At 51.3% G+C, this 26,290-nt stretch overlaps 1 protein-coding gene across 1 annotated transcript in view; it reads right to left on the bottom strand.

Annotated features, from left to right (window-relative positions):
* Fam135b (family with sequence similarity 135 member B) overlaps window positions 1-26,290 on the bottom strand; it is a 354,422-nt gene that overhangs the window by 90,926 nt on the left and 237,206 nt on the right. The window contains 4 exon segments of the mRNA XM_004656183.3: window positions 2,673-2,720; window positions 2,722-2,766; window positions 2,768-2,801; window positions 8,711-8,884. Of these exon segments, the coding sequence (XP_004656240.2) occupies window positions 2,673-2,720; window positions 2,722-2,766; window positions 2,768-2,801; window positions 8,711-8,884 (301 nt within the window).

The raw sequence follows: 26,290 nt of genomic DNA, 5'->3' as shown, positions 1-26,290 counted from the left end.
GTTACCTCCCATTACTGTCTGTCTGCTTACAGATAAGGCAACAAGGGACCCATGTAGCTCACCTCTGTGCATTCAGCTCTGTGGCCTGTGTGACTCGTATAAAACTGTGTCAATCCATTTAGGATAATCTGAACCTATTCAGGCAGAAATCCAGATGCTACAAAGAAGTCCATGCTAAAATTGGGCTTTCATGGCTCAGGGAACTTTGTGGAAGAGTGTATGGACAAGAATTGTAAGAGCCTCAGAGTGGTGTAGGAGTAACACGAGGCATGGTTCCCCGTCCTACCCTAGTCAGGAGTGACTGAAGCCTTTCATGACCCGCCCACAATGACTACCATAACCCCTACTGAGGAAATGCCCTCTTTAGTACAGGAGTTGGGGTGAGGGGGACAATAGTATATAGCCTATTATATATAAAATAAAATTTTAAAACAAAAAAAAGAAAAAAAAATTGTGTCAATCAATCACTTAACACACATTTCATGAGCACTGATTGTCTGTGGCAGACATGATGTTGGGACCTGAACAACCTGAGTCTACATGTGAATGGTCTTTTCCTTCAACAACTTAGAGCCCTTGTGAGGAGAAACCAAAATGTCTTGGCCATCTGGAAGCCGGTCTTGTCACCTGGGAGAGCAGAGAGCATTGTCTCAGGCAATGGTGTTGTCTGAAAAGTCTTGGGGGAGGTGCAGGGAGTTGAGGCATCCAAGGTGCTTGGGGGCAGAGAGCTCAGCATAGTGCATTACGTATGCTTTGGTTGTGCCAGCTATGGACCTCAGCGTGGGAGGCAAGTGTTGAATTCAGCAGTGAAAACTGACAAGCATGACGTCCCATGTCCTCCAGAAAACAGTTTGAGCTGAACGTTTTGAAGAAGTCTACTGGGGAGTCCCTCAAAACCTACACATTGGGGTACAAGAGAGGCCAGGTACAGAGAAAGTCATTCTGTGATAGCACCCCAGGAGGTAGTGGCTGATGCCTGGAGAGTCCTAGATAGGAATTAATCCCATGGAATCAGTTTCCAATGTCCCTAGCAGGCTATGGAACTGGCACATACATGAGGGTCACATCTTCAGTGCAGGACAAGGGTCTTGTTGTAGGGCTTGATACGGAGATCCTTCTCTGCTGGCCCATCCCACTCTGGAACATGGATTCACTAATGCCCAGGAGGAAGCACAGCTGCAGGAACCTGCTTTCTACTTTCTTCCACATGCATTCTAGGCTCTGTATTGCCAGCTAGACACCTCAGCCCCAGCAAGTCCAGAGTGGGTCAGAGCTCACACTAATGCCACTAAAACTAAAAAGCCTGCTCTTGGCATGCCACCGAGCACACGGTGGGAATCCTGGCAGCCTTCTGTGCACTCCTCAGGACCCCGAGAATGTGAGATCGATACAGTAGTCTACACCACTGGCAGATGTGACTCGTATAACTCTTGCAGCCAGACCTCATGGCTGGTCTCAGAGCCAGTAAAGGTCCAGGAAGGCAAGCTAAGTGATTTACCCTCGTTTCCCTCGGAGTCCAGAGACTCAGGAAGGTGGATGCGGCTGCTGAGTACAGAAAGTTCTTCACATGTGAGCCATTGGCAGCACCTTAATTAATTTCATGTGTTCACTAGTCTGGGCCATGGAGAGCCAAGATGTTTGGTTAAACATTGCTCTGGTGGTCAGTTTGGGTATTTGTGGGAGAGAGATGGTGTTTGATCTGAGTCAAAGAATAGACTGAACAAAGGAGAAGGCTAAATGAAAGAGAATGCCTTCACCAATGTGGACAGGGACCCATCCAATCCACTGTACAAGTCTAACTAGATCAAGAGACAGAACCAGAGAAAGGACTATGTTTCTCTTAGTGATTGTTTCTCACCAGTGCCACGTGCTTTTTTCTGCCTTTGGTGTCAGACTTGGACGAGAGCTCTACATCTGTATTAACTCTCATTAGATCCGCTTGCTGAATCCATATGTAGGGGCCTTCTCAGCCTTTGTAATGCTGTAAGCCAAATCTTTATGATTAGGAAAAAACTACAGACTCTGTGCCGTCTGAAGTACAAGCTGGTATTCATTGGAAACAGCACTAACAAAACCCACAACATACTGTCATTCAAAAGAATAAAGGACAGTGATAGTGTGGTGGCCTACAGAAAAGTATAGCAGATGCTTTCTTAGTAAGAAGGAACAAAAGGAAGTGCAGGGTGTGCATGTTTACCGAAACAGTGATCAAGTACTTTGTTAAGAATTTTGTACCATCCATAATGGAAGATACACAAAACTACGCACTAGACTATTGCTTAGTGATCCCATTCTACAGGTGGAGAGAATACACTCAGAGAGTAAGAAAGGAGATGGGTCCAGGGTCTGAAAGTAGGGCATTACCACTGCCAACAGATGCTCAATGTCACCACATAGGATGAGACAAATTGTTCACAGCACAGCCTTCTGGCCTCCAGAGAGACCTTTCCCATGCAGCCCAGGGACAAGAGTCACTACATAGGGACCACCTGTGCTGTGTCTACCACAGGGCTTGGCTTGGATGCCTTGGGAAATGCTGTAGTGATAAAGAGAAGGATAGGTAGATAGTGAAGAGAAGAGACAACTTTCTAAGAGGGTCATTTGAAAGATGTAGGCATCTCAGAGAAACATACTGTGCCAGGTGAGGTTTGTAGGTCACAAGATCACATTACCTCTGAGGAAGTTGGCTTGCAATATCCAGCTCCAAAGACCAAGTTTTCCCAGAGAAATTAGGGGCTGTTCTGGTCCTGTGTCTGGGCCACCTTTAACCAAGCCAGGAGCCCTCTTCATGACGTGCAAAACTAGAGAAGAGAAGTGGGGGAGGGAGAAACAGGAGGTGAGGACAGTGATGGTGCATTAGCCCAGCTCCTGGTGGTGTTGCTGGAAGCTCATGGTATAGAGTTAAGTGGTCTTCAGATGTTGTGATGACAAGAGAATCTAACAGGTAGGTATGCTTGAGAGCCATAAGGGACACACATCCTACACCTCGAGGAAAAAATGCCTACCCCAGGAACTTTGAACACACTGGTCAAGGGGGACAAGGCCACAGGGACAAGTGGGAAGAGTTCATGGACAACGTAGAAAAAACAGCCCCAGCAACTTTTCCCCTTGGTACCTTGTTTTTGATCTCATTGGGACATCACCTGACACAAGCTCCTTCCACCCCGGGACCCTTCCCTGATACACTTGTCTTCCTATGGAAGACATAAAAGGATATCCACCTTCCTGATCCAAGCACTAGTTTAAGCAGAGCATTCCAGGCTATCACACTGACAAAGCTTTCCCTATAGACAAACACAGATTATATTTAGTTCTATGATTCCTTATAAAGCTCACCTAATATGTGTGGCCAGTCAGGATCAATTTTAGGCTCAGAGGAGATTAGCAGAGATGATGTTATCATGCATCTTTATGTGTTTGTGTTGTATGGGCATTTCTCCTACCTTAACCTCTTGATTGTGTCAATTTAACATGTCAGTAAAATAAAATTACATTTGCTTTACCTTTCTTTCAGATTTTATCTACTAAACAATCTAACGATTAATTATTTCATGCTGTGCATTCATATAACAAGTAGGCAGTTTATAGATGTGGTTAACCCCCCGGGAAATTTAAGGTCAGTGACAGATAGCCTCAGCTGTCATGTCATAGTTCAAGAGAACAGAGCAGTTGCTTCTGCTTAAAATATTGAGAGGGATATAAAAGTATCACTACTAGTTCCCATTTAACTCAATTATTCAAATACTATTTAGTCTCATGTCACAACTTCAATAATGGGTGAGATCCCAGAGTAGCAAGATAATGAATTGTGACCCTCACTTGAAGCCTCACCTAGATGTAGAGAGAGGGCCAAACAAGACAAAAGCTGAAATGCAACAGAAGGAAACCAAGGCCAGTGGACACAGAGGAGAAGGCTTCCATGATGTGAAGCGGTTCACAAGTAGGCAGTAACCAAGACCATCGCCTACTAGTACCAGACTCCAAGGGCTGTAAACACCAGTAGCACCAGCTGCACGCTTGTGACCTGGGAGAAGTTTGAACCTCTCCTTTTCCCATGTCCCATCTCTCAGAAGGGTTGTCAATGCCCTTGCGCCATAAGGCACTGAGAATACTGATGATTTCAACAAGTGCTAGCAATTATTGTTGCAGTCTAAATTACTATTACTAAAAATCATTATTACAAACATATATATATATGCATATATATGCCTATTAGTGATAGTAACATGTAATCAAAATCCTCCATAGCTTGAGTTCAACAGATTCAGCCCACTATAGATTAGCAATATTAATAAAAGAAGTATCTAGGGCTGAGAGATGGCTCAGAAGTTAAGGCACATGCATGCAAACCCTAACGATCTGAGCTCGATTCCCCAGTACCCACATAAAGCCAGAAGCTGGAGGCCCTGGTGTGCCTATTCTCTCTGTCTCTCTCTCTTCTATCTCTCTCTGATTGCAAATACATTAAAAACTTTTAAAAGCTAGTAGTGTCTAGAGCTGGGCATAGTGGTACAACGCCTTTAATTCCAGCACTCAGGAAGATGAGGCAAGAGGACCACCATGAGTTTGGCGCCAGCCTGGGCTAGAGTGAGACTCCATTTCAAGAAGGAAAGAATAAAAAAACAAAGAAAAAATATCACTTGTGGCTATATTAAACAGGCCCAGATGTTTTTTTTTATTGTGATTATGCCCTAAACAATAAAATGCAATAACCATTTGCACAGTGTTTACATTGTATTAGTGTTGTGAGCAATTCAGAAATGATTTAAAACATATGGGAGTTTGTGCATAGATTACATGCAGAAAGTATTTCATTTTATACAAGGTTCTTTAACATCTGTGGATTTGGGTGTCTGCGAGGGAACCTTACTGAGGGTTGGGTATAAAATATAATACTAACACTGTTTGAATTTGCTTAGAACTGACAGTTAAAACAAGTTTACTGGGGCTGGAGAGATGACTTAGCGGTTAAGCGTTTGCCTGTGAAGCCTAAGGACCCAGGTTCGAGGCTTGAGTCCCCAGGACCCACGTTAGCCCAGATGCACAAGGGGTTGTACGTGTCTGGAGTTCGTTTGCAGTGGGCTGGAGGGCTCTGGCACACCCATTCTCTCTCTCTCTCTCTTCATCTCTCTCTCTCTCTCTCTCTGTGTGTGTGTGTGTGTGTGTGTGTGTATGTGTGTATGTGTGTGTGTGTTGTGTTGGTGTGTGTTGTGTTGGTGTGTGTGCCTCTTTCTCCTCACTGTCTATCACTCTTAACTAACTAAATAAATAAACAATCAAGTTTACCATTCAGTCAGAAGATGCTAGAAGGAACAATCCAGAAGAAAAGTAGGACGTGTGTGTGTGTGTGTGTGTGTGTGTGTGTGTGTGTGTGTGTGTATTTAAGTGACCATTAATCATCCATTGAGCCTTCTACAAATAAATAACAGAAATACTTGGTACTTGCTTAAGTTTGGTCTTTAATTAGCATTCAGAGCAGACAGTTGTCCACCAGGGGATGCTAATTTAAAGATAAAACTTGGATCTCCCCTTTGGTCTTTTCCTGGAAGGTTAAGGGTCACCTGAGGCTAAGTATTTATTTCACAACCTGATTCACCGCCAATTGCTACCTGCTTTCTGCGACAGCTGGTGCTCGCCCCCATTTGACAGGTATTTCCCCACAATCTCAAAGGTCTCCCTTTGCACCAAGAAGAAATTGTTCCTGCAAATCCCAAGGAGCGGAAGGCAGTTCTATTTCCACCTCCTCCGTGGAGAGCTGTAAGCCCTCCAGTGGCCTGTCTGGGCTCCTATCTGAGAAGGCGGCTCCAGAACACTTGCGGCAGTGTGCTCTCATCAGAAGGCTAACTTCCTGCATAAGAACATTCCCATGCTCCCAGCTCAGTAAAGTCAGCATCAAGGCTCTCTATGATGGCTAGTGGCTTCAGCTCCTCGACCCCTGCTGACCCCTCACTAGTCCTCTTTGCCTGAGCTTCAGCCTTCTACTGATGGAGGGAGCTCTGGGGAGGGGTGGGGTCTTTGAGAGTGTTTTCCTATTCAAGCCTGCTGTGAGTCCTCATTCACAACCAGTGGCTTTAATACCCAGTGTATGTCATTAATTACACCCTGAAAATCTGGCTTCAATTTACCTTGCCAAATTCATTTTCGCTGTCACAGTCTCCTGCCTCCCATGTGTGAGGCATAAAGCCAATTTCTCTTGGCGAAAACTTTCCTTTGATTCCCAAGAACCATGTGCTTCTCCCCACACTGAAAGTCACTGCCACCTGCTAAGTGCTTATCAGCATTAAGTATGAGGCATAGACCAAATTCTGGAATCCACCATGGCTAAAACAAACATTAATCGACTGTCATCATAGATAAGGCCTTCACACATACTATCTCATTTAAGCCTTCCAGTATTCTCCTGGTATGCCCTGAAACTAAAGCCCCCATGCTCAAGTGAACAGACTTACAACCAGAGGCTCGGTGTTGCCACTTGGGTCCATCTGGCCCAAACACCATTCTTTAATCACTTCACTAATCCAGCCTCCCTCTGATTTAACAGGAGCACTTGGTAATTAGAGTGTGCTATCAGTGTACATTTCTTCCAGACTCTGGCGGTCTAGATATGTGAATCTCAGAGCTTTCCAGGTTCCATCTTTTTGGAGGTTTTCTCAGATGTGATGACACCCACCTTGAGTCACACAAATTTTCATGAAGCAGGCACTGTATAATGTATATGACATTTTAATGTACCCTCTGCCCCTGTTGGTTTACTATGACCTCCTATCTTTATAAAAAGTCTATTGTATGTTTGCTTATGTGCTTACATGGAGAAAGAGATGTTTAAGAAGTGGTTGAGCTCCCCAATTATCCTCAGTGGTAGCACTAGACAGTAAGACAGTCTTGACTCCAGCTTTGGAAAGACACCTCACCCTCTGGGCCTCAGAAACCCCTTAGAAGAGCAACCTTTTCCCACCTGAGCTGTTGCCTGGCTTCTAGCAGAACAACCCCCACTGATCCCAGGACGCACTCTTCAACCATCTACATTGGCACTAACAGACAGATGATGCCCCATACCTACACTGAAGAACCTTTCATGCAGGATCAGGGGACGCAATGGTTAGGAAATGTGTTTTTGCAGGAGATACATACTCGTTGCTTTCCTGGATTATACTTCTCCTGCAGCTGCCCAGATAAAGTGCTCTCCTACGTTCCCAGAAGGCCATGACAATTCCCTATATTCCCTATGACAATTCCGTATATGCAGATCAGTCAGTCCACAGGACAGTGGAGTTCTGAGGAGACTGCATGTGCCCCAGGCATGCTGCACTGTGTGGATCCTGACACCTCTCCTGCAGCAGCCAGGAGATGGAAGAGGAATGATGTACCACAGACCATCAACCCCAGCCATGAGCCTCTCTTGTCTTCAGAGTCTCTTTTTGGTTTAGGAGCTAAATCAAGGTTTCAGGGCAGGAAAATGCTCAGACGTCTCAGCATAAGCCAGAGGACCATTAGCTTTCTGTCCTCTGGCCGTGGCTCCAGGCTTGGGTTTGCTGCTCACAAGCTGTGTGCCCACCTCAATTCTCTGTGCCTCCCCCTCCAGCCCTGTGCTCTCATTTAACGCCTGTGCAGGCCAGCCCCCTGCCAGGAGCCAGCACGATTCCAAACCTCCTCCTCTGTAATTCTTTTTGCTCTTTCAAAAGGTCACGCTCACCTTACCTGAGAACTTCACCTGCTCTATCCTGAACAACACTTCTCGGGTTCCGGATTCTAGTACACAAACATACCAGAAAGCTCTAGAGCCTTAGTGCCTGAAATGTCCTCAAAGGCCAATGACACCAAGAACAGAAATCAGCAGATGCACATGAACGTTTCTAGACTTCCAGAGGCAAAGTCACATATCATGACCAAGGAGTAGGTTTTCATTTCCTACTTCTAGATCCCGACAGAGAGAGGAGTTTTAAGACCACAGGCAGCAAAATTAGTGAGGACTTCCAAATCTCTCCTATACAAGTTTACACTCTTAGCCCCAAGAGCTGTCCAGAGCTGGGAAATTGGACAAATTTCCCTAGAGTCTGGTCCACAAGATTCCATCCCACGTGTGTGAAATCTGCTTTCAGAATGATCTAAGTGCATGTGTCTGGAGCATGAAGGACGGCTTTGGACAGCCCCCTGCAGCTATCGTCAGCACCATCCCTCTATGCGAGGAAATTCATTAACTCTCCTTGGGTCTGGGCAGTTTGCAGATGCTATGGGGCAGATCACTGAATGGACAGGGGCCAGCGATCTTAGAGGCAAACCTGCATTTGAACAGAATGAAGCCCAGGGAAAAGAACAGGGTCCCAACCAAATGCCTGGCCCAGTCCTTCTCTATGAATTCACTAAAACTATACAGATGGGGAATTTTAGTGTTCCTGCTTCGGAGGTGGAGATTATGGGGACTGGGAACATGAGGTGAGTTTTCAAGGACTTTAGGAAAAAGTAGGCCAGTGAAAAACCAAATCCTTGTAGTTGTAAGACTGGTATAAGACATGGTTTGGAGGTCTTTAGCACCTGTGATCTCCCAGTGTCCACTGGACCCCGGAGGCCAACACCAACCTCTTCTGTTGCTTGCAGTGAGTCTGAGCCCAAACCTCGGAGAAGTTTCTCTCCAGTCTATTGGATCATGGCGCACACTGGGTCTCTAGGGAGTAACGGTGATGGATAGTTGCCCGCGACCCTAACGTCATACCTAATCAGGGGCTGCTGCAGTGCCACCAGGGCAGCGTGGACGGCCATCGAAATCACTGACAGGTGGAAGTAGTCAAACATGACAGGGACCTGGTGGTGCAGACCCCTCCGGGGTGGAAGTGCAGGGCCAAGGGTGCGACTACTGATCGTCGGTGTCCCGGTCACAGCCCTCAACCTGGAAGACAAGCTCACATGAGTGACAGCAGATTGTCTCTGCTGTCGTCCAAACAGGTTCCCACTGAAGCCTCCCCCTCCACAAGCTGAGTGCTGGGCACAATGTCATTTTACTCAGATCTGCAAATGCTCTGCCAGGCTGAATACAGTTTCTCACAACCGGCAAATCGAAGAGCAAGGCAATATGCACCTCTGGGACTTAGTACTGCTGTTGACACCAATCTGCACACCAGAGCTCGTGCAGATGTCCAGTTTCTCTTTTCAAGGAATTTTAGTGGCAGCATGGCTGCAGCCTTCCTGGCTCCCCTTCTTGTCCTGCCCCTCAGGCGGAGCTCTGCTCTAATAATTCTGCATGGTCTTTGTGGGATCCCCACCCTCCGAGGACAGCAACTACAACATGTTCATTTTTGCATCCCAGTACCTCACTAGCACCTGGTGTACTGTAGATATTGGTCAACTCTGTGCTTCTGACAATGACTAAATGAAAGCCTAAATGGCTCCCAGAACATAAGACAGAATCTGTCCACATGTTCACAAAGGCGTCCCAAGCTTAGCTCCAGCTCCTTGTAATGGAAATGTCTCATCACACTTCCATTACAGACAACAGGCAGTCAAGATAAAGCAGTATCCATGGTAATAAAAGGGTTTGATTCTTCTATATATAAAAGCCTGCTGGGGGCTGGAGAGATGGCTTAGCGGTTAAAGCGCTTGCCTGTGAAGCCTAAGGACCCCGGTTCGAGGCTCGGTTCCCCAGGTCCCACGTTAGCCAGATGCACAAGGGGGCGCACGCGTCTGGAGTTCGTTTGCAGAGGCTGGAAGCCCTGGCATGCCCATTCTCTCTCTCTCCCTCTCTCTGTCTTTCTCTCTGTGTCTGTCGCTCTCAAATAAATAAATAAATAAAATTAAAAAAAAAAAAAAAGCCTGCTGGCCTTCCAAGAGTCGTCATGGACCTCGCGTTCTACAAGTGAGGTCCCGCGGACTGTGCAGGCTGTGGTGAGCCAGAGCACTCAGAAGACCCCCAGGAGCATCGTCCAGGACTGGAGCAGTCATCAAGCTGCTGGTGCTGACACAGGAGCACGTGGGGCCTGGAGCAGGTAAGAAGCAGAGTCCCACCATCCAGCACAGTGGCTATGATTCTTGTAGCTTTTGCCACTGGTGTGCAAATGAATGCCAGCTTAAAAGTGGCTAAAAAGACCACCTGAACCCCTGGAGCCCACAGTGGCTCCCTTATAAACCACATGAAATGGGCATTTTCTGTACATGAAAAATCCTGATGAGACAGGGATCAAGAATCCAGCCATAAGTCTCAGAGGCAAGCTGTGAGAATTCCTGCTCACCAGAATTTGGTCGATTCACTGAGGTCTTATATAGACCTAACACAATACTTTCTCCTTACTCTGTAAGAGACCCATGTGAAGTATTTGCTGATGTTATCACACTCAACAAAGAGGAGGTGAGCTACTATGAGTTATTTAACGTGTTCACAGTCACGAGGAAAACTACAGTGACAGGCCGGGTCTTTCTGATTCAGCTTTGAATTCAGACACAGGCTCATGACACATGACCAGCAGGAAATTAAGCATATCTCAGGGAGGGAAAGGACCTAAACAATGTTAACACAGTCATAGAAGAAAAGAATTAAGAATGGGATAGTGTGCAATCATGTAGCTCAAGACCCCTTCCTGGGTGTTCTCACTTTAGGGAAGGAGGTAAACCTTAATAGTAGGAGGAGAGGTCGAAATTCTTATAAAGGAACAAGAACAAACAAAATAATTAAAAGAATCACCAAAGTACACTCATGGGGATTGTGTCCTGACATTTATCCTGGTGGTGAAGAGTTGGCTGACTCAAATACACTTCCTCATCTGAAAAGCCCAGCACACTGTCGCACATTTACAAGAAATAAGATTGACTGAAGGAAGGCACAGACAGGAGGACAAATCGCTCCATGAAATAAAAAAGAATATCATTCCCTACAGATTGCAGAGCAGAAGGGGATAGGAAGAGATGGGCCTCGTGGCCTGTGCAGGCAGGTGCTACCCAGCCTCTGCAGGGCAGCAAGGGTGCACAGGGTGGTAGACCTGTGCCAGGCACCTCCACCGGAATAATACTGACTTAGGGGGCTAGGGACTGAAAACTGCTTGTTTGTGAGCAGAGCTGTCCTGTGTGTTTCTTAGTGATGAGCAGGATCTCTGCTCTCTGCCCATGCAAGGTCTGTATCACTCCCACCTCCAGTGTCGCTGGATATGGCCAGATCTCCCTGGGGCAGCATCACCCACCAGTATGGAGCCACTCGATGAGATGGGCTGAAATAGTCCTTTCAGTACACTCAGGATTATGCATCAGCCTTCTGCGTTTTGTTCCTTTTTGCTTGTTTCTTACATGATAATAAAAAAAATTCCTGGATGAGTTAGTAATGCTTCAAACCTAAGGTCTACCCTCCAGGATGTACGAAACATGTCTTAGCATCCTTAAACCCAATTTATGAAAATGAAAAAATATGATATTCCAATCTTTCCAAGCCTTGGCTTTCTGTTCCTCTCAGCTAGTTTCATGCTCCAAGAAACCACCCACTCTGATTGTCATTAAGTGCTTTGCATTATGGTGAGGGAGCAACACGTGAAGTCATGCCCTGAGTACAAGGCAGGAAGAGATAAAGAGGAAGACCTTGTACTTGACAGGCCATGAACTCGGCCTGTTATAAAATCATCTCTCTCAATCTTCATAACAGACCTAATAACGATGCCCATTTTATAATTAAGGCTTCAGATATTTGTAAAACCACACAGATTTGTCCCATATTTCATACTTGATGAGTGCCGACATTAACTCCTTGTCTACCACGTGCATGGTCACCTTTAGTACATCTACTGTGATTTGTAAGAAAGTCTAAATAGGCCTGCTGGGCAATAATAACTTAATAGTATCTACATGAAGTGATGAGGAAATTCTCTGAAGAAGGTAGACATGAAAACCTCAGACAACGATAGTGCCAGAAATCCTGAATGGCATAGAGTTATGAGAACAAAGGAAACAAAGATTTTTGTGGCAAATGGAATTTTGTAAGCATCTACCATCATGGGGGTCAGCACAGGGTATGAGTGAAGTGGGTGTGAAGGGTCAGTCAGCACAGGTGATGAGTGAATGGGTGTGAGGGATCAGTCAGCACAGGTGATGAGTGAATGGGTGTGAGGGGGTCAGTCAGCACAGGTGATGAGTGAATGGGTGTGAGGGGTCAGTCAGCGCAGGTGATGAGTGAAGTGGGTGTGAAGGGTCAGTCAGCACAGGTGATGAGTGAATGGGCGTGAGGGGTCAGTCAGCACAGGTGATGAGTGAATGGGCGTGAGGGGTCAGTCAGCACAGTGATGAGTGAATGGGCGTGAGGGGTCAGTCAGCACAGGTGATGAGTGAATGAGTGTTAGGGGTCAGTCAGCACAGGTGATGAGTGAATGGGTGTGAAGGTCAGTCAGCACAGGTGATGAGTGAATGGGTGTGAGGGATCAGTCAGCGCAGGTGATGAGTGAATGGGCGTGAGGGGTCAGTCAGCACAGGTGATGAGTGAATGGGCGTGAGGGGTCAGTCAGCACAGGTGATGAGTGAATGAGTGTTAGGGGTCAGTCAGCACAGGTGATGAGTGAATGGGTGTGAGGGGATCAGTCAGCACAGGTGATGAGTGAATGGTGTGAAGGTCAGTCAGCACAGGTGATGAGTGAATGGGTGTGAAGGTCAGTGAGCACAGGTGATGAGTGAATGGGTGTGAGGGGCCAGTCAGCACAGGTGATGAGTGAATGGGTGTGAGGGGTCAGTCAGCACAGGTGATGAGTGAATGGGTGTGAAGGTCAGTGAGCACAGGTGATGAGGGAATGGGTGTGAGGGGTCAGTCAGCGCAGTGATGAGTGAATGGGTGTGAGGGGGTCAGTCAGCGCAGGTGATGAGTGAATGGGCGTGAGGGGTCAGTCAGCGCAGGTGATGAGTGAATGGGTGTGAAGGGTCAGTCAGCACAGGTGATGAGTGAATGGGCGGGAGGGGTCAGTCAGCGCAGGTGATGAGTGAATGGGGTGTGAGGGGTCAGTCAGCACAGGTGATGAGTGAATGGGCGTGAGGGGTCAGTCAGCGCAGGTGATGAGTGAATGGGCGTGAGGGGTCAGTCAGCACAGGTGATGAGTGAATGGGCGTGAGGGGTCAGTCAGCGCAGGTGATGAGTGAATGGGCGTGAGGGGTCAGTCAGCACAGGTGATGAGTGAATGGGCGTGAGGGGTCAGTCAGCGCAGGTGATGAGTGAATGGGTGTGAATGGTCAGTCAGCACAGGTGATGAGTGAATGGGTGTGAGGGGTCAGTCAGCGCAGGTGATGAGTGAATGGGCGTGAGGGGTCAGTCAGCGCAGGTGATGAGTGAATGGGCGTGAGGGGTCAGTCAGCGCAGGTGATGAGTGAATGGGTGTGAGGGGTCAGTCAGCACAGGTGATGAAGTGAATTGGGTGTGAGGGGTCAGTCAGCGCAGTTGATGAGGGAATGGGGCGTGAGGGTCAGTAAGCACAGGTGATGAGTGAATGGGTTGTGAGGGGTCAGTCAGCACAGGTGATGAGTGAATGGGCGTGAGGGGTCAGTCAGCACAGGTGATGAGTGAATGGGTGTGAGGGGGTCAGTCAGCGCAGGTGATGAGTGAATGGGTGTGAAGGTCAGTCAGCACAGGTGATGAGTGAATGGGCGTGAGGGGTCAGTCAGCACAGGTGATGAGTGAATGGGCCGTGAGGGGTCAGTCAGCGCAGTTGATGAGGGAATGGGCGTGAGGGGTCAGTCAGCGCAGGTGATGAGTGAATGGCGTGAGGGTTCAGTCAGCACAGGTGATGAGGAATGGGTGTGAGGGGTCAGTCAGCACAGGTGATGAGTGAATGGGGCGTGAGGGGTCAGTCAGCACAGGTGATGAGTTGAATGGGTGTGAGGGTCAGTCAGCACAGGTGATGAGTGAAAGGTCGTGAGGGGTCAGTCAGCACAGGTGATGAGTGAATGGGTGTGAAGGGTCAGTCAGGCACAGGTGATGAGTGAATGGGTGTGAGGGGTCAGTAAGTGCAGGTGATGAGTGAATGGGCGTGAGGGGGTCAGTCAGCACAGGTGATGAGTGAATGGGTGTGAGGGGTCAGTCAGCACAGGTGATGAGTGAAAGGTCGTGAGGGGTCAGTCAGCACAGGTGATGAGTGAATGGGCGTGAGGGGTCAGTCAGCACAGGTGATGAGTGAATGGGCGTTGAGGGGTCAGTCAGCACAGGTGATGAGTGAATGGGTGTGAAGGGTCAGTCAGCACAGGTGATGAGTGAATGGGCGTGAGGGGTCAGTCAGCACAGGTGATGAGTGAATGGGTGTGAGGGGTCAGTCAGCGCAGGTGATGAGTGAATGGGTGTGAGGGGTCAGTAAGCACAGGTGATGAGTGAATGGGTGTGAGGGGGTCAGTCAGCACAGGTGATGAGTGAATGGGCGTGAGGGGTCAGTCAGCACAGGTGATGAGTGAATGGGTGTGAGGGAACAGTCAGCTGCAGGTGATGAGTGAATGGGTGTGGAGGGGTCAGTCAGCACAGGTGATGAGTGAATGGGCGTGAGGGGTCAGTCAGCACAGGTGATGAGTGAATGGGTGTGAGGGGTCAGTCAGCGCAGGTGATGAGTGAATGGTTGTGAGGGGTCAGTCAGCGCAGGTGATGAGTGAATGGGTGTGAAGGGTCAGTCAGCGCAGGTGATGAGTGAATGGGTGTGAGGGGTCAGTCAGCACAGGTGATGAGTGAATGGGTGTGAGGGGTCAGTCAGCGCAGGTGATGAGTGAATGGGTGTGAAGGGTCAGTCAGCGCAGGTGATGAGTGAATGGGGTGTGAGGGGGTCAGTCAGCGCAGGTGATGAGTGGAATGGGTGTGAGGGGCCAGTCAGCACAGGTGGATGAGGAATGGGTGTGAGGGGGTCAGTCAGCGCAGTTGATGAGGGAATGGGTGTGAAGGGTCAGTCAGCGCAGGTGATGAGTGAATGGGCGTGAGGGGTCAGTCAGCACAGGTGATGAGTGAATGGGTGTGAGGGGGCCAGTCAGCAGAGGTGATGAGTGAATGGGCGTGAGGGGTCAGTCAGCGCAGGTGATGAGTGAAAGGTCGTGAGGGGTCAGTCCAGCACAGGTGATGAGTGAATTGGGTGTGAAGGTCAGTCAGAACAGGTGATGAGTGAATGGGTGTGAGGGGTCAGTCAGCGCAGGTGATGAGTGAATGGGCGTGAGGGGTCAGTCAGCGCAGGTGATGAGTGAATGGGTGTGAGGGGTCAGTCAGCGCAGGTGATGAGTGAATGGGTGTGAGGGGTCAGTCAGCGCAGGTGATGAAGGAATGGGCGTGAGGGGTCAGTCAGCACAGGTGATGAGTGAATGGGTGTGAGGGGTCAGTCAGCACAGGTGATGAAGGAATGGGCGTGAGGGGTCAGTCAGCACAGGTGATGAGTGAATGGGTGTGAAGGGTCAGTCAGCGCAGGTGATGAGTGAATGGGTGTGAGGGGTCAGTCAGCGCAGGTGATGAAGGAATGGGCGTGAGGGGTCAGTCAGCACAGGTGATGAGTGAATGGGTGTGAGGGGTCAGTCAGCACAGGTGATGAAGGAATGGGCGTGAGGGGTCAGTCAGCACAGGTGATGAGTGAATGGGTGTGAGGGGTCAGTCAGCACAGGTGATGAGTGAATGGGTGTGAGGGGTCAGTCAGCGCAGGTGATGAGTGAATGGGTGTGAGGGGTCAGTCAGCGCAGGTGTTGAGTGAATGGGTGTGAGGGGTCAGTCAGCGCAGGTGACGAGTGAATGGGTGTGAGGGGTCAGTCAGCACAGGTGATGAGTGAATGGGCGTGAGGGGGTCCAGTCAGCGCAGGTGATGATGAATGGGTGTGAGGGGTCAGTCAGCACAGGTGATGATTGAATGGGCGTGAGGGGGTCAGTCAGCACAGGTGATGAGTGAATGGGCGTGAGGGGTCAGTCAGCACAGGTGATGAGTGAATGGGTGTGAGGGGTCAGTCAGCGCAGGTGATGAGTGAATGGGCGTGAGGGGGTCAGTCAGCGAAGGTGATGAGTGAATGGGGCGTGAGGGGTCAGTCAGCACAGGTGATGAGTGAATGGGTGTGAGGGTCAGTCAGCACAGGTGATGAGGGAATGGGTGTGAGGGGTCAGTCAGCGCAGGTGATGAGTGAATGGGGTGTGAGGGGTCAGTCAGCGCAGGTGAATGAGTGAATGGGCGTGAGGGGTCAGTCAGCGCAGGTGATGAGTGAATGGGTGTGAAGGGTCAGTCAGCACAGGTGATGAGTGAATGGGCGTGAGGGGTCAGTCAGCACAGGTGATGAGTGAATGGGTGTGAGCGGGTCAGTCAGCACAGGTGATGAGTGAATGGGCGTGAGGGGTCAGTCAGCACAGGTGATGAGTGAATGGGTGTGAGGGGTCAGTAGCACAGGTGATGAGTGAATGGGTGTGAGGGGTCAGTAAGCACAGGTGATGAGTGAATGGGTGTGAGGGGTCAGTCAGCACAGGTGATGAGTGAATGGGCGTGAGGGGTCAGTCAGCGCAGGTGATGAGTGAATGGGCGTGAGGGGTCAGTCAGCACAGGGTGATGAGTGAATGGTGCGTGAGGGGTCAGTCAGCGCAGGTGATGAGTGAATGGGTGTGAAGGGGTCAGTCAGCACAGGTGATGAGTGAATGGGTGTGAGGGGATCAGTCAGCGCAGGTGATGAGTGAATGGGCGTGAGGGGTCAGTCAGCGCAGGTGATGAGTGAATGGGCTGTGAGGGGTCAGTCAGCGCAGGTGATGAGTGAATGGGTGTGAGGGGTCAGTCAGCACAGGTGATGAGTGAATGGGTTGTGAGGGGTCAGTCAGCGCAGTTGATGAGGGAATGGGCGTGAGGGGTCAGTAAGCACAGGTGATGAGTGAATGGGTGTGAGGGGGTCAGTCAGCACAGGTGATGAGTGAATGGGCGTGAGGGGTCAGTCAGCACAGGTTGATGAGTGAATGGGTGTGAGGGGTCAGTCAGCGCAGGTGATGAGTGAATGGGTTGTGAAGGTCAGTCAGCACAGGTGATGAGTGAATGGGCGTGAGGGGTCAGTCAGCACAGGTGATGAGTGAATGGGCGTGAGGGGTCAGTCAGCGCAGTTGATGAGGGAATGGGCGTGAGGGGTCAGTCAGCGCAGGTGATGAGTGAATGGGCGTGAGGGTTCAGTCAGCACAGGTGATGAGGAATGGGTGTGAGGGGTCAGTCAGCAACAGGTGATGAGTTGAAATGGGCCGTGAGGGGTCAGTCAGCACAGGTGATGAGTGAATGGGTGTGAGGGGGTCAGTCAGCACAGGTGATGAGTGAAAGGTCGTGAGGGGTCAGTCAGCACAGGTGATGAGTGAATGGGTGGTGAAGGGTCAGTCAGCACAGGTGATGAGTGAATGGGTGTGAGGGGGTCAGTAAGTGCAGGTGATGAGTGAATGGGCGTGAGGGGTCAGTCAGCACAGGTGATGAGTGAATGGGTGTGAGGGGTCAGTCAGCGCAGGTGATGAGTGAATGGGTGTGAGGGGTCAGTAAGCACAGGTGATGAGTGAATGGGTGTGAGGGTCAGTCAGCACAGGTGATGAGTGAATGGCGTGAGGGGTCAGTCAGCACAGGTGATGAGTGAATGGTGTGAGGGAACAGTCAGCACAGGTGATGAGTGAATGGGTGTGAGGGGTCAGTCAGCACAGGTGATGAGTGAATGGGCGTGAGGGGTCAGTCAGCACAGGTGATGAGTGAATGGGTGTGAGGGGTCAGTCAGCGCAGGTGATGAGTGAATGGTTGTGAGGGGTCAGTCAGCACAGGTGATGAGTGAATGGGCGTGAGGGGTCAGTCAGCGCAGGTGATGAGGTGAATGGGTGTGAGGGGTCAGTCAGCACAGGTGATGAGTGAATGGGTGTGAGGGGTCAGTCAGCGCAGGTGATGAGTGAATGGGTGTGTGAAGGGTCAGTCAGCGCAGGTGATGAGTGAATGGGTGTGAGGGGTCAGTCAGCGCAGGTGATGAGTGAATGGGTGTGAAGGGTCAGTCAGCGCAGGTGATGAGTGAATGGGTGTGAGGGGGTCAGTCAGCACAGGTGATGAGTGAATGGGTGTGAGGGGCCAGTCAGCACAGGTGATGAGGAATGGGTGTGAGGGGTCAGTCAGCGCAGTTGATGAGGGAATGGGTGTGAAGGGGTCAGTCAGCGCAGGTGATGAGTGAATGGGCGTGAGGGGTCAGTCAGCGCAGGTGATGAAGTGAATGGGCGTGAGGGGTCAGTCAGCACAGGTGATGAGTGAATGGGTGTGAGGGGTCAGTCAGCACAGGTGATGAGAGAATGGGCGTGAGGGGTCAGTCAGCACAGGTGATGAGTGAATGGGTGTGAGGGTTCAGTCAGCACAGGTGATGAAGGAATGGGTGTGAGGGGTCAGTCAGCGCAGTTGATGAGGGAATGGGTGTGAAGGGGTCAGTCAGCGCAGGTGATGAGTGAATGGGGCGTGAGGGTCAGTCAGCGCAGGTGATGAGTGAATGGGTGTGATGGGGTCAGTCAGCACAGGTGATGAGTGAATGGGTGTGAGGGGTCAGTCAGCGCAGGTGATGAGTGAATGGGTGTGAAGGGTCAGTCAGCGCAGGTGATGAGTGAATGGGTGTGAGGGGTCAGTCAGCGACGGTGATGAGTGAATGGGTGTGAGGGGGCCAGTCCAGCACAGGTGATGAGAATGGGGTGTGAGGGGTCAGTCAGCGCAGGTGATGAGTGAATGGGTGTGAGGGGTCAGTCAGCGCATGTGATGAGTGAATGGCGTGAGGGGTCAGTCAGCGCAGGTGATGAGTGAATGGGTGGTGAGGGGTCAGTCAGCACAGGTGATGAGTGAATGGGCGTGAGGGTCAGTCAGCACAGGTGATGAGTGAATGGGTGTGAGGGTCAGTCAGCACAGGTGATGAGTGAATGGGCGTGAGGGGTCAGTCAGCGCAGGTGATGAGTGAATGGGCGTGAGGGGGTCAGTCAGCGCAGGTGATGAGTGAATGGGCGTGAGGGGTCAGTCAGCACAGGTGATGAGTGAATGGGCGTGAGGGGTCAGTCAGCGCAGGTGATGAGTGAATGGGTGTGAAGGGTCAGTCAGCACAGGTGATGAGTGAATGGGCGTGAGGGGTCAGTCAGCACAGGTGATGAGTGAATGGGTGTGAGGGGGTCAGTCAGCACAGGTGATGAGTGAATGGGCGTGAGGGGGTCAGTCAGCGCAGTGATGAGTGAATGGGCGTGAGGGGTCAGTCAGCGCAGGTGATGAGTGAATGGGTGTGAGGGGTCAGTCAGCACAGGTGATGAGTGAATGGGCGTGAGGGGTCAGTCAGCGCAGGTGTTGAGTGAATGGGTGTGAGGGGTCAGTCAGCGCAGGTGATGAGTGAATGGGCGTGAGGGGTCAGTCAGCGCAGGTGATGAGTGAATGGGTGTGAGGGGTCAGTCAGCGCAGGTGATGAGTGAATGGGCGTGAGGGTTCAGTCAGCACAGGTGATGAGGAATGGGTGTGAGGGGTCAGTCAGCGCAGGTGATGAGTGAATGGGTGTGAGGGGTCAGTCAGCACAGGTGATGAGTGAATGGGTGTGAGGGGTCAGTCAGCACAGGTGTTGAGTGAATGGGGGTGAGGGGTCAGTCAGCACAGGTGATGAGTGAATGGGCGTGAGGGGGTCAGTCAGCGCAGGTGATGAGTGAATGGGCGTGAGGGGTCAGTCAGCACAGGTGATGAGTGAATGGGCGTGAGGGGTCAGTCAGCGCAGGTGATGAGTGAATGGGTGTGAAGGGTCAGTCAGCACAGGTGATGAGTGAATGGGCGTGAGGGGTCAGTCAGCACAGGTGATGAGTGAATGGGCGTGAGGGGTCAGTCAGCGCAGTTGATGAGGGAATGGGCGTGAGGGGTCAGTCAGCGCAGGTGATGAGTGAATGGGCGTGAGGGTTCAGTCAGCACAGGTGATGAGGAATGGGTGTGAGGGGTCAGTCAGCACAGGTGATGAGTGAATGGGTGTGAGGGGTCAGTCAGCACAGGTGATGAGTGAATGGGCGTGAGGGGTCAGTCAGCGCAGGTGATGAGTGAATGGGCGTGAGGGGTCAGTCAGCACAGGTGATGAGTGAATGGGTGTGAGGGTCAGTCAGCACAGGTGATGAGGGAATGGGTGTGAGGGGTCAGTCAGCGCAGGTGATGAGTGAATGGGTGTGAGGGGTCAGTCAGCGCAGGTGATGAGTGAATGGGCGTGAGGGGTCAGTCAGCGCAGGTGATGAGTGAATGGGTGTGAGGGGTCAGTCAGCACAGGTGATGAGTGAATGGGCGTGAGGGGTCAGTCAGCACAGGTGATGAGTGAATGGGTGTGAGGGTCAGTCAGCACAGGTGATGAGTGAATGGGCGTGAGGGGTCAGTCAGCGCAGGTGATGAGTGAATGGCGTTGAGGGGTCAGTCAGCGCAGGTGATGAGTGAATGGGTGTGAGGGGTCAGTCAGCACAGGTGATGAGTGAATGGGTGTGAGGGGTCAGTCAGCACAGGTGATGAGTGAATGGGTGTGAGGGGTCAGTCAGCGCAGGTGATGAGTGAATGGGTGTGATGGGTCAGGTCAGCACAGGTGATGAGTGAATGGGTGTGAGGGGTCAGTCAGCACAGGTGATGAGTGAATGGGTGTGAGGGGTCAGTCAGCACAGGTGATGAGTGAATGGGGTGTGAGGGGTCAGTCAGCACAGGTGATGAGTGAATGGGCGTGAGGGGTCAGTCAGCGCAGGTGATGAGTGAATGGGCGTGAGGGGTCAGTCAGCACAGGTGATGAGTGAATGGGTGTGAGGGGTCAGTCAGCACAGGTGATGAGTGAATGGGCGTGAGGGGTCAGTCCAGCGCAGGTGATGAGTGAATGGGCGTGAGGGGTCAGTCAGCACAGGTGATGAGTGAATGGGCGTGAGGGGTCAGTCAGCACAGGTGGATGAGTGAATGGGCGTGAGGGGTCAGTCAGCACAGGTTGTTGAGTGGAATGGGTGTGAGGGGTCAGTCAGCGCAGGTGATGAGTGAATGGGCGTGAGGGGGTCAGTCACGCAGGTGATGAGTGAATGGGTTGTGAGGGGTACAGTCAGGCGCAGGTGATGAGTGAATGGGTGTGAGGGGTCAGTCAGCACAGGAGGGTGATGATGGGAATGGGTGTGAGGGGTTCAGTCATCGCAGGTGATGAGTGAATGGGGTGTGAAGGGTCAGTCAGCACAGGTGATGAGTGAATGGGTGTGAGGGGTCAGTCAGCACAGGTGATGAGTGAATGGGTGTGAGGGGTCAGTCAGCACAGGTGATGAGGTGAATGGGTCGTGAGGGGTCAGTCAGCACAGGTGATGAGTGAATGGGCGTGGAGGGGTCAGTCAGCACAGGTGATGAGTGAATGGGCGTGAGGGGTCAGTCAGCACAGGTGATGAGTGAATGGGCTGTGAGGGGTCAGCTCAGCGCAGGTGATGAGTGATTGGGCGTGAGGGTGTCAGTCAGCGCAGGTGATGAGTGAAATGGGGCGTGAGGGGTCCAGTCAGCACAGGTGATGAGTGAATTGGGTGTGAGGGGTCAGTCAGCGCAGGTGATGAGTTGAATGGGTTGTGAGGGGTCAGTCAGCGCAGGTGATGAGTGAATGGGTGTGAGGGGTCAGTCAGCACAGGTGGATGAGTGAATGGGCTGTGAGGGGTCAGTCAGCACAGGTGATGAGTGAATGGGTGTGAGGGGTCAGTCAGCACAGGTGATGAGTGAATGGGTGTGAGGGGTCAGTCAGCGCAGGTGATGAGTGAATGGGTGTGAGGGGTCAGTCAGCACAGGTGATGAGTGAATGGGCGTGAGGGGTCAGTCAGCACAGGTGATGAGTGAATGGGCGTGAGGGGGTCAGTCAGCACAGGTGATGAGTGAATGGGTGTGAAGGGTCAGTCAGCGCAGGTGATGAGTGAATGGGTCGTGAGGGGTCAGTCAGCAGCAGGTGATGAGTGAATGGGTGTGTGAGGGGTCAGTCAGCACAGGTGATGAGTGAATGGGTCGTGAGGGGTCAGTCAGCACAGGTGATGAGTGAATGGGTGTGAGGGGTCAGTCAGCACAGGTGTTGAGTGAATGGGTGTGAGGGGTCAGTCAGCACAGGTGATGAGTGAATGGGCGTGAGGGGTCAGTCAGCACAGGTGATGAGTGAATGGGTGTGATGGGTCAGTCAGCACAGGTGATGAGTGAATGGGCGTGAGGGGTCAGTCAGCGCAGGTGATGAGTGAATGGGGCGTGAGGGGTCAGTCAGCCAGGTGATGAGTGAATGGGTGTGAGGGGTCAGTCAGCAGCAGGTGATGAGTGAATGGGTGTGAGGGTCAGTCAGCACAGGTGATGAGTGAATGGGCGGTGAGGGGTCAGTCAGCACAGGTGATGAGTGAATGGGTGTGAGGGGTCAGTCAGCACAGGTGATGAGTGAATGGGTGTGAGGGGTCAGTCAGCGCAGGTGATGAGTGAATGGGTGTGAGGGGGTCAGTCAGCACAGGTGATGAGTGAATGGGTGTGAGGGGTCAGTCAGCGCAGGTGATGAGTGAATGGGTGTGAGGGGTCAGTCAGCGCAGGTGATGAGTGAATGGGTGTGAGGGGTCAGTCAGCACAGGTGATGAGTGAATGGGTGTGAGGGGTCAGTCAGCACAGGTGATGAGTGAATGGGCGTGAGGGGTCAGTCAGCGCAGGTGATGAGTGAATGGGTGTGAGGGGTCAGTCAGCACAGGTGATGAGTGAATGGGTCGTGAGGGGTCAGTCAGCACAGGTGATGAGTGAATGGGCGTGTGAGGGGTCAGTCAGCACAGGTGATGAGTGAATGGGTGTGAGGGGTCAGTCAGCACAGGTGATGAGTGAATGGGCGTGAGGGGTCAGTCAGCACAGGTGATGAGTGAATGGGTGTGAGGGGTCAGTCAGCACAGGTGATGAGTGAATGGGTGTGAGGGGTCAGTCAGCACAGGTGATGAGTGAATGGGTGTGAGGGGTCAGTCAGCACAGGTGATGAGTGAATGGGTGTGAGGGGTCAGTCAGCACAGGTGATGAGTGAATGGGTGTGAGGGGTCAGTCAGCACAGGTGATGAGTGAATGGGTGTGAGGGGTCAGTAAGCGCAGGTGATGAGTGAATGGGCGTGAGGGGTCAGTCAGCACAGGTGATGAGTGAATGGGTGTGAGGGGTCAGTCAGCACAGGTGATGAGTGAATGGTCGTTGAGGGGTCAGTCAGCAGCAGGTGATGAGTGAATGGGTGTGAGGGGTCAGTCAGCACAGGTGATGAGTGAATGGGCGTGAGGGGTCAGTCAGCACAGGTGATGAGTGAATGGGTGTGAAGGGGTCAGTCAGCACAGGTGATGAGTGAATGGGCGTGAGGGGTCAGTCAGCAGCAGGTGATGAGTGAATGGGTGTGAGGGGGTCAGTCAGCGCAGGTGATGAGTGAATGGGTGTGAGGGGTCAGTAAGCACAGGTGATGAGTGAATGGGTGTGAGGGGTCAGTCAGCACAGGTGATGAGTGAATGGGTGTGAGGGGTCAGTCAGCACAGGTGATGAGTGAATGGGCGTGAGGGGGTCAGTCAGCACAGGTGATGAGTGAATGGGTGTGAGGGGTCAGTCAGCGCAGGTGTTGAGTGAATGGGTGTGAGGGGTCAGTCAGCACAGGTGATGAGTGAATGGGTGTGAGGGGTCAGTCAGCACAGGTGATGAGTGAATGGGTGTGAGGGGTCAGTCAGCGCAGGTGATGAGTGAATGGGTGTGAGGGGTCAGTCAGCGCAGGTGATGAGTGAATGGGTGTGAGGGGTCAGTCAGCGCAGGTGATGAGTGAATGGGTGTGAGGGGTCAGTCAGCACAGGTGATGAGTGAATGGGTGTGAGGGGTCAGTCAGCACAGGTGATGAGTGAATGGGTGTGAAGGGGTCAGTCAGCGCAGGTGATGAGTGAATGGGTGTGAGGGGTCAGTCAGCACAGGTGATGAGTGAATGGGTGTGAGGGGTCAGTCAGCACAGGTGATGAGTGAATGGGTGTGAGGGTCAGTCAGCACAGGTGATGAGTGAATGGGTGTGAGGGGTCAGTCAGCACAGGTGATGAGTGAATGGCGTGTGAGGGGTCAGTCAGCGCAGGTGATGAGTGAATGGGTCGTGAGGGGGTCAGTCAGCACAGGTGATGAGTGAATGGGTGTGATGGGTCAGTCAGCACAGGTGATGAGTGAATGGGCGTGAGGGGTCAGTCAGCACAGGTGATGAGTGAATGGGTGTGAGGGGTCAGTCAGCACAGGTGATGAGGAATGGGCGTGAGGGGTCAGTCAGCACAGGTGATGAGTGAATGGGTGTGAGGGGTCAGTCAGCGCAGGTGATGAGTGAATGGGTGTGAGGGGTCAGTCAGCGCAGGTGATGAAGGAATGGGCGTGAGGGGTCAGTCAGCACAGGTGATGAGTGAATGGGTGTGAGGGGTCAGTCAGCACAGGTGATGAAGGAATGGGTGTGAGGGGTCAGTCAGCACAGGTGTTGAGTGAATGGGTGTGAGGGGTCAGTCAGCGCAGGTGATGAGTGAATGGGTGTGAGGGGTCAGTCAGCACAGGTGATGAGTGAATGGCGTGAGGGGTCAGTCAGCGCAGGTGATGAGTGAATGGGTGTGAAGGGTCAGTCAGCACAGGTGATGAAGTGAATGGGCGTGAGGGGTCAGTCAGCACAGGTGATGAGTGAATGGGCGTGAGGGGTCAGTCAGCGCAGGTGATGAGTGAATGGGCGTGAGGGGTCAGTCAGCACAGGTGATGAGTGAATGGGTGTGAGGGGTCAGTCAGCGCAGGTGATGAGTGAATGGGTGTGAGGGGTCAGTCATCACAGGTGATGAGTGAATGGGCGTGAGGGGTCAGTCAGCACAGGTGATGAGTGAATGGGTGTGAAGTGTCAGTCAGCACAGGTGATGAGTGGATGGGCGTGAGGGGTCAGTCAGCACAGGTGATCGAGTGAATGGGGTGTGAGGGGTCAGTCAGCACAGGTGAAGTGAATGGGTGTGAGGGGTCAGTCAGCACAGGTGATGAGTGAATGGGCGTGAGGGGTCAGTCAGCGCAGGTGATGAGTGAATGGGCGTGAGGGGTCAGTCAGCACAGTGATGAGTGAATGGGTGTGAGGGGTCAGTCCAGCGCAGGTGATGAGTGAATCGGTGTGAAGGGTCAGTCAGCGCAGGTGATGAGTGAATGGGTGTGAGGGGTCAGTCAGCACAGGTGATGAGTGAATGGGCGTGAGGGGTCAGTCAGCACAGGTGATGAGGGAATGGGTGTGAGGGGTCAGTCAGCACAGGTGATGAGTGAATGGGTGTGAGGGGTCAGTCAGCACAGGCAATGTGTGATGTGGGTGTGAGGGGTTAGTTATCACTGGTGATCAGTGAAGCAAATGTGTAGGGGTTGCACTAGTGATGAATGATGTGATTATCCAGGGTATTCTTAATGAAGAAGAGAGGAAGTGATGTGTCTTTTTGAGCCCATACACTATAATGGGGCTAAGGCATATTCCTAAGAGCCCTAGGTGCAGGGTATCACCAGCTACAATTTAACAAATGTTCCCTATCAGTACCAAAGGACACCTGGACTCTGAGGCTCGATGGAGCTCCTTTTTTTGCTTTAAGATTCCTGCTGATTAAACACTCGTGTTGTGAAAAATTACACACCAATTACATAGGTGTCAGTTTGGGATAGTCTTTGAGAAATGGTAGGAATTCCCAAGGAGCAGAAGTTGGATATATAAGCAACTGTGATAAACAATTTCTACCACCATTAGTCCATACAACTCTGGGTCTCCATGCTGCAAAGGAAATGTGAAGTCGTTTTTGACATGGCTGAAAAGACCTGACATGAGGGGTTATTGTAGAGGAGAAAGAGGCCAGTGTGTGATGCCAGTAGGATGGAAGGAAATGGATAATTCTATTCTTTATTTTAAGCCAGAGGAGTAGAACCTTAGGGGAGCTTGTCTTGTACTTTCAGAACAGGTGTCTGACACGTCCTACAGTGGCTCCAGGAAAGAAGCTACAAGAAGTTCAAATAGTGAGAGAAGAGTGGTAGAAGAAGGAAGATGAGGAGGAGGAGAAGTGAAGGAAAAGAAGAAGAGGAGGAAGAGCAGGGAGAAGAGGAAGAAGATGAGGAAGAGTAAGATGAAGAAAAGGAGGAGGAGGAAAGAAGATAGGAAGCAGAGTGAGAAGAAGAGTAACAGGGAGAAGATGAGGAAGAGGAAGAGAAAGTGGAAGACAGAGAAGGAAGAGGAGCAGGAGGGAATAAAGGACCCCATAAACATGGGAAGGGCATTATGAAGTGTTTGTACTTTTCCTATGGACCACGTTGGTGACCACAAGAGGCTTCATTATATCAAAGATCCACAAGCATGGAGCTGGGTTGGAATCATGTATGTAAAGCAATCTCTAAGGCT

The sequence above is a fragment of the Jaculus jaculus genome, chromosome 2 (assembly GCF_020740685.1).
Source record: "Jaculus jaculus isolate mJacJac1 chromosome 2, mJacJac1.mat.Y.cur, whole genome shotgun sequence".
NCBI classification, from domain to species: domain Eukaryota; kingdom Metazoa; phylum Chordata; class Mammalia; order Rodentia; family Dipodidae; genus Jaculus; species Jaculus jaculus.
This window is presented reverse-complemented; position numbering and strand designations above follow the sequence as displayed.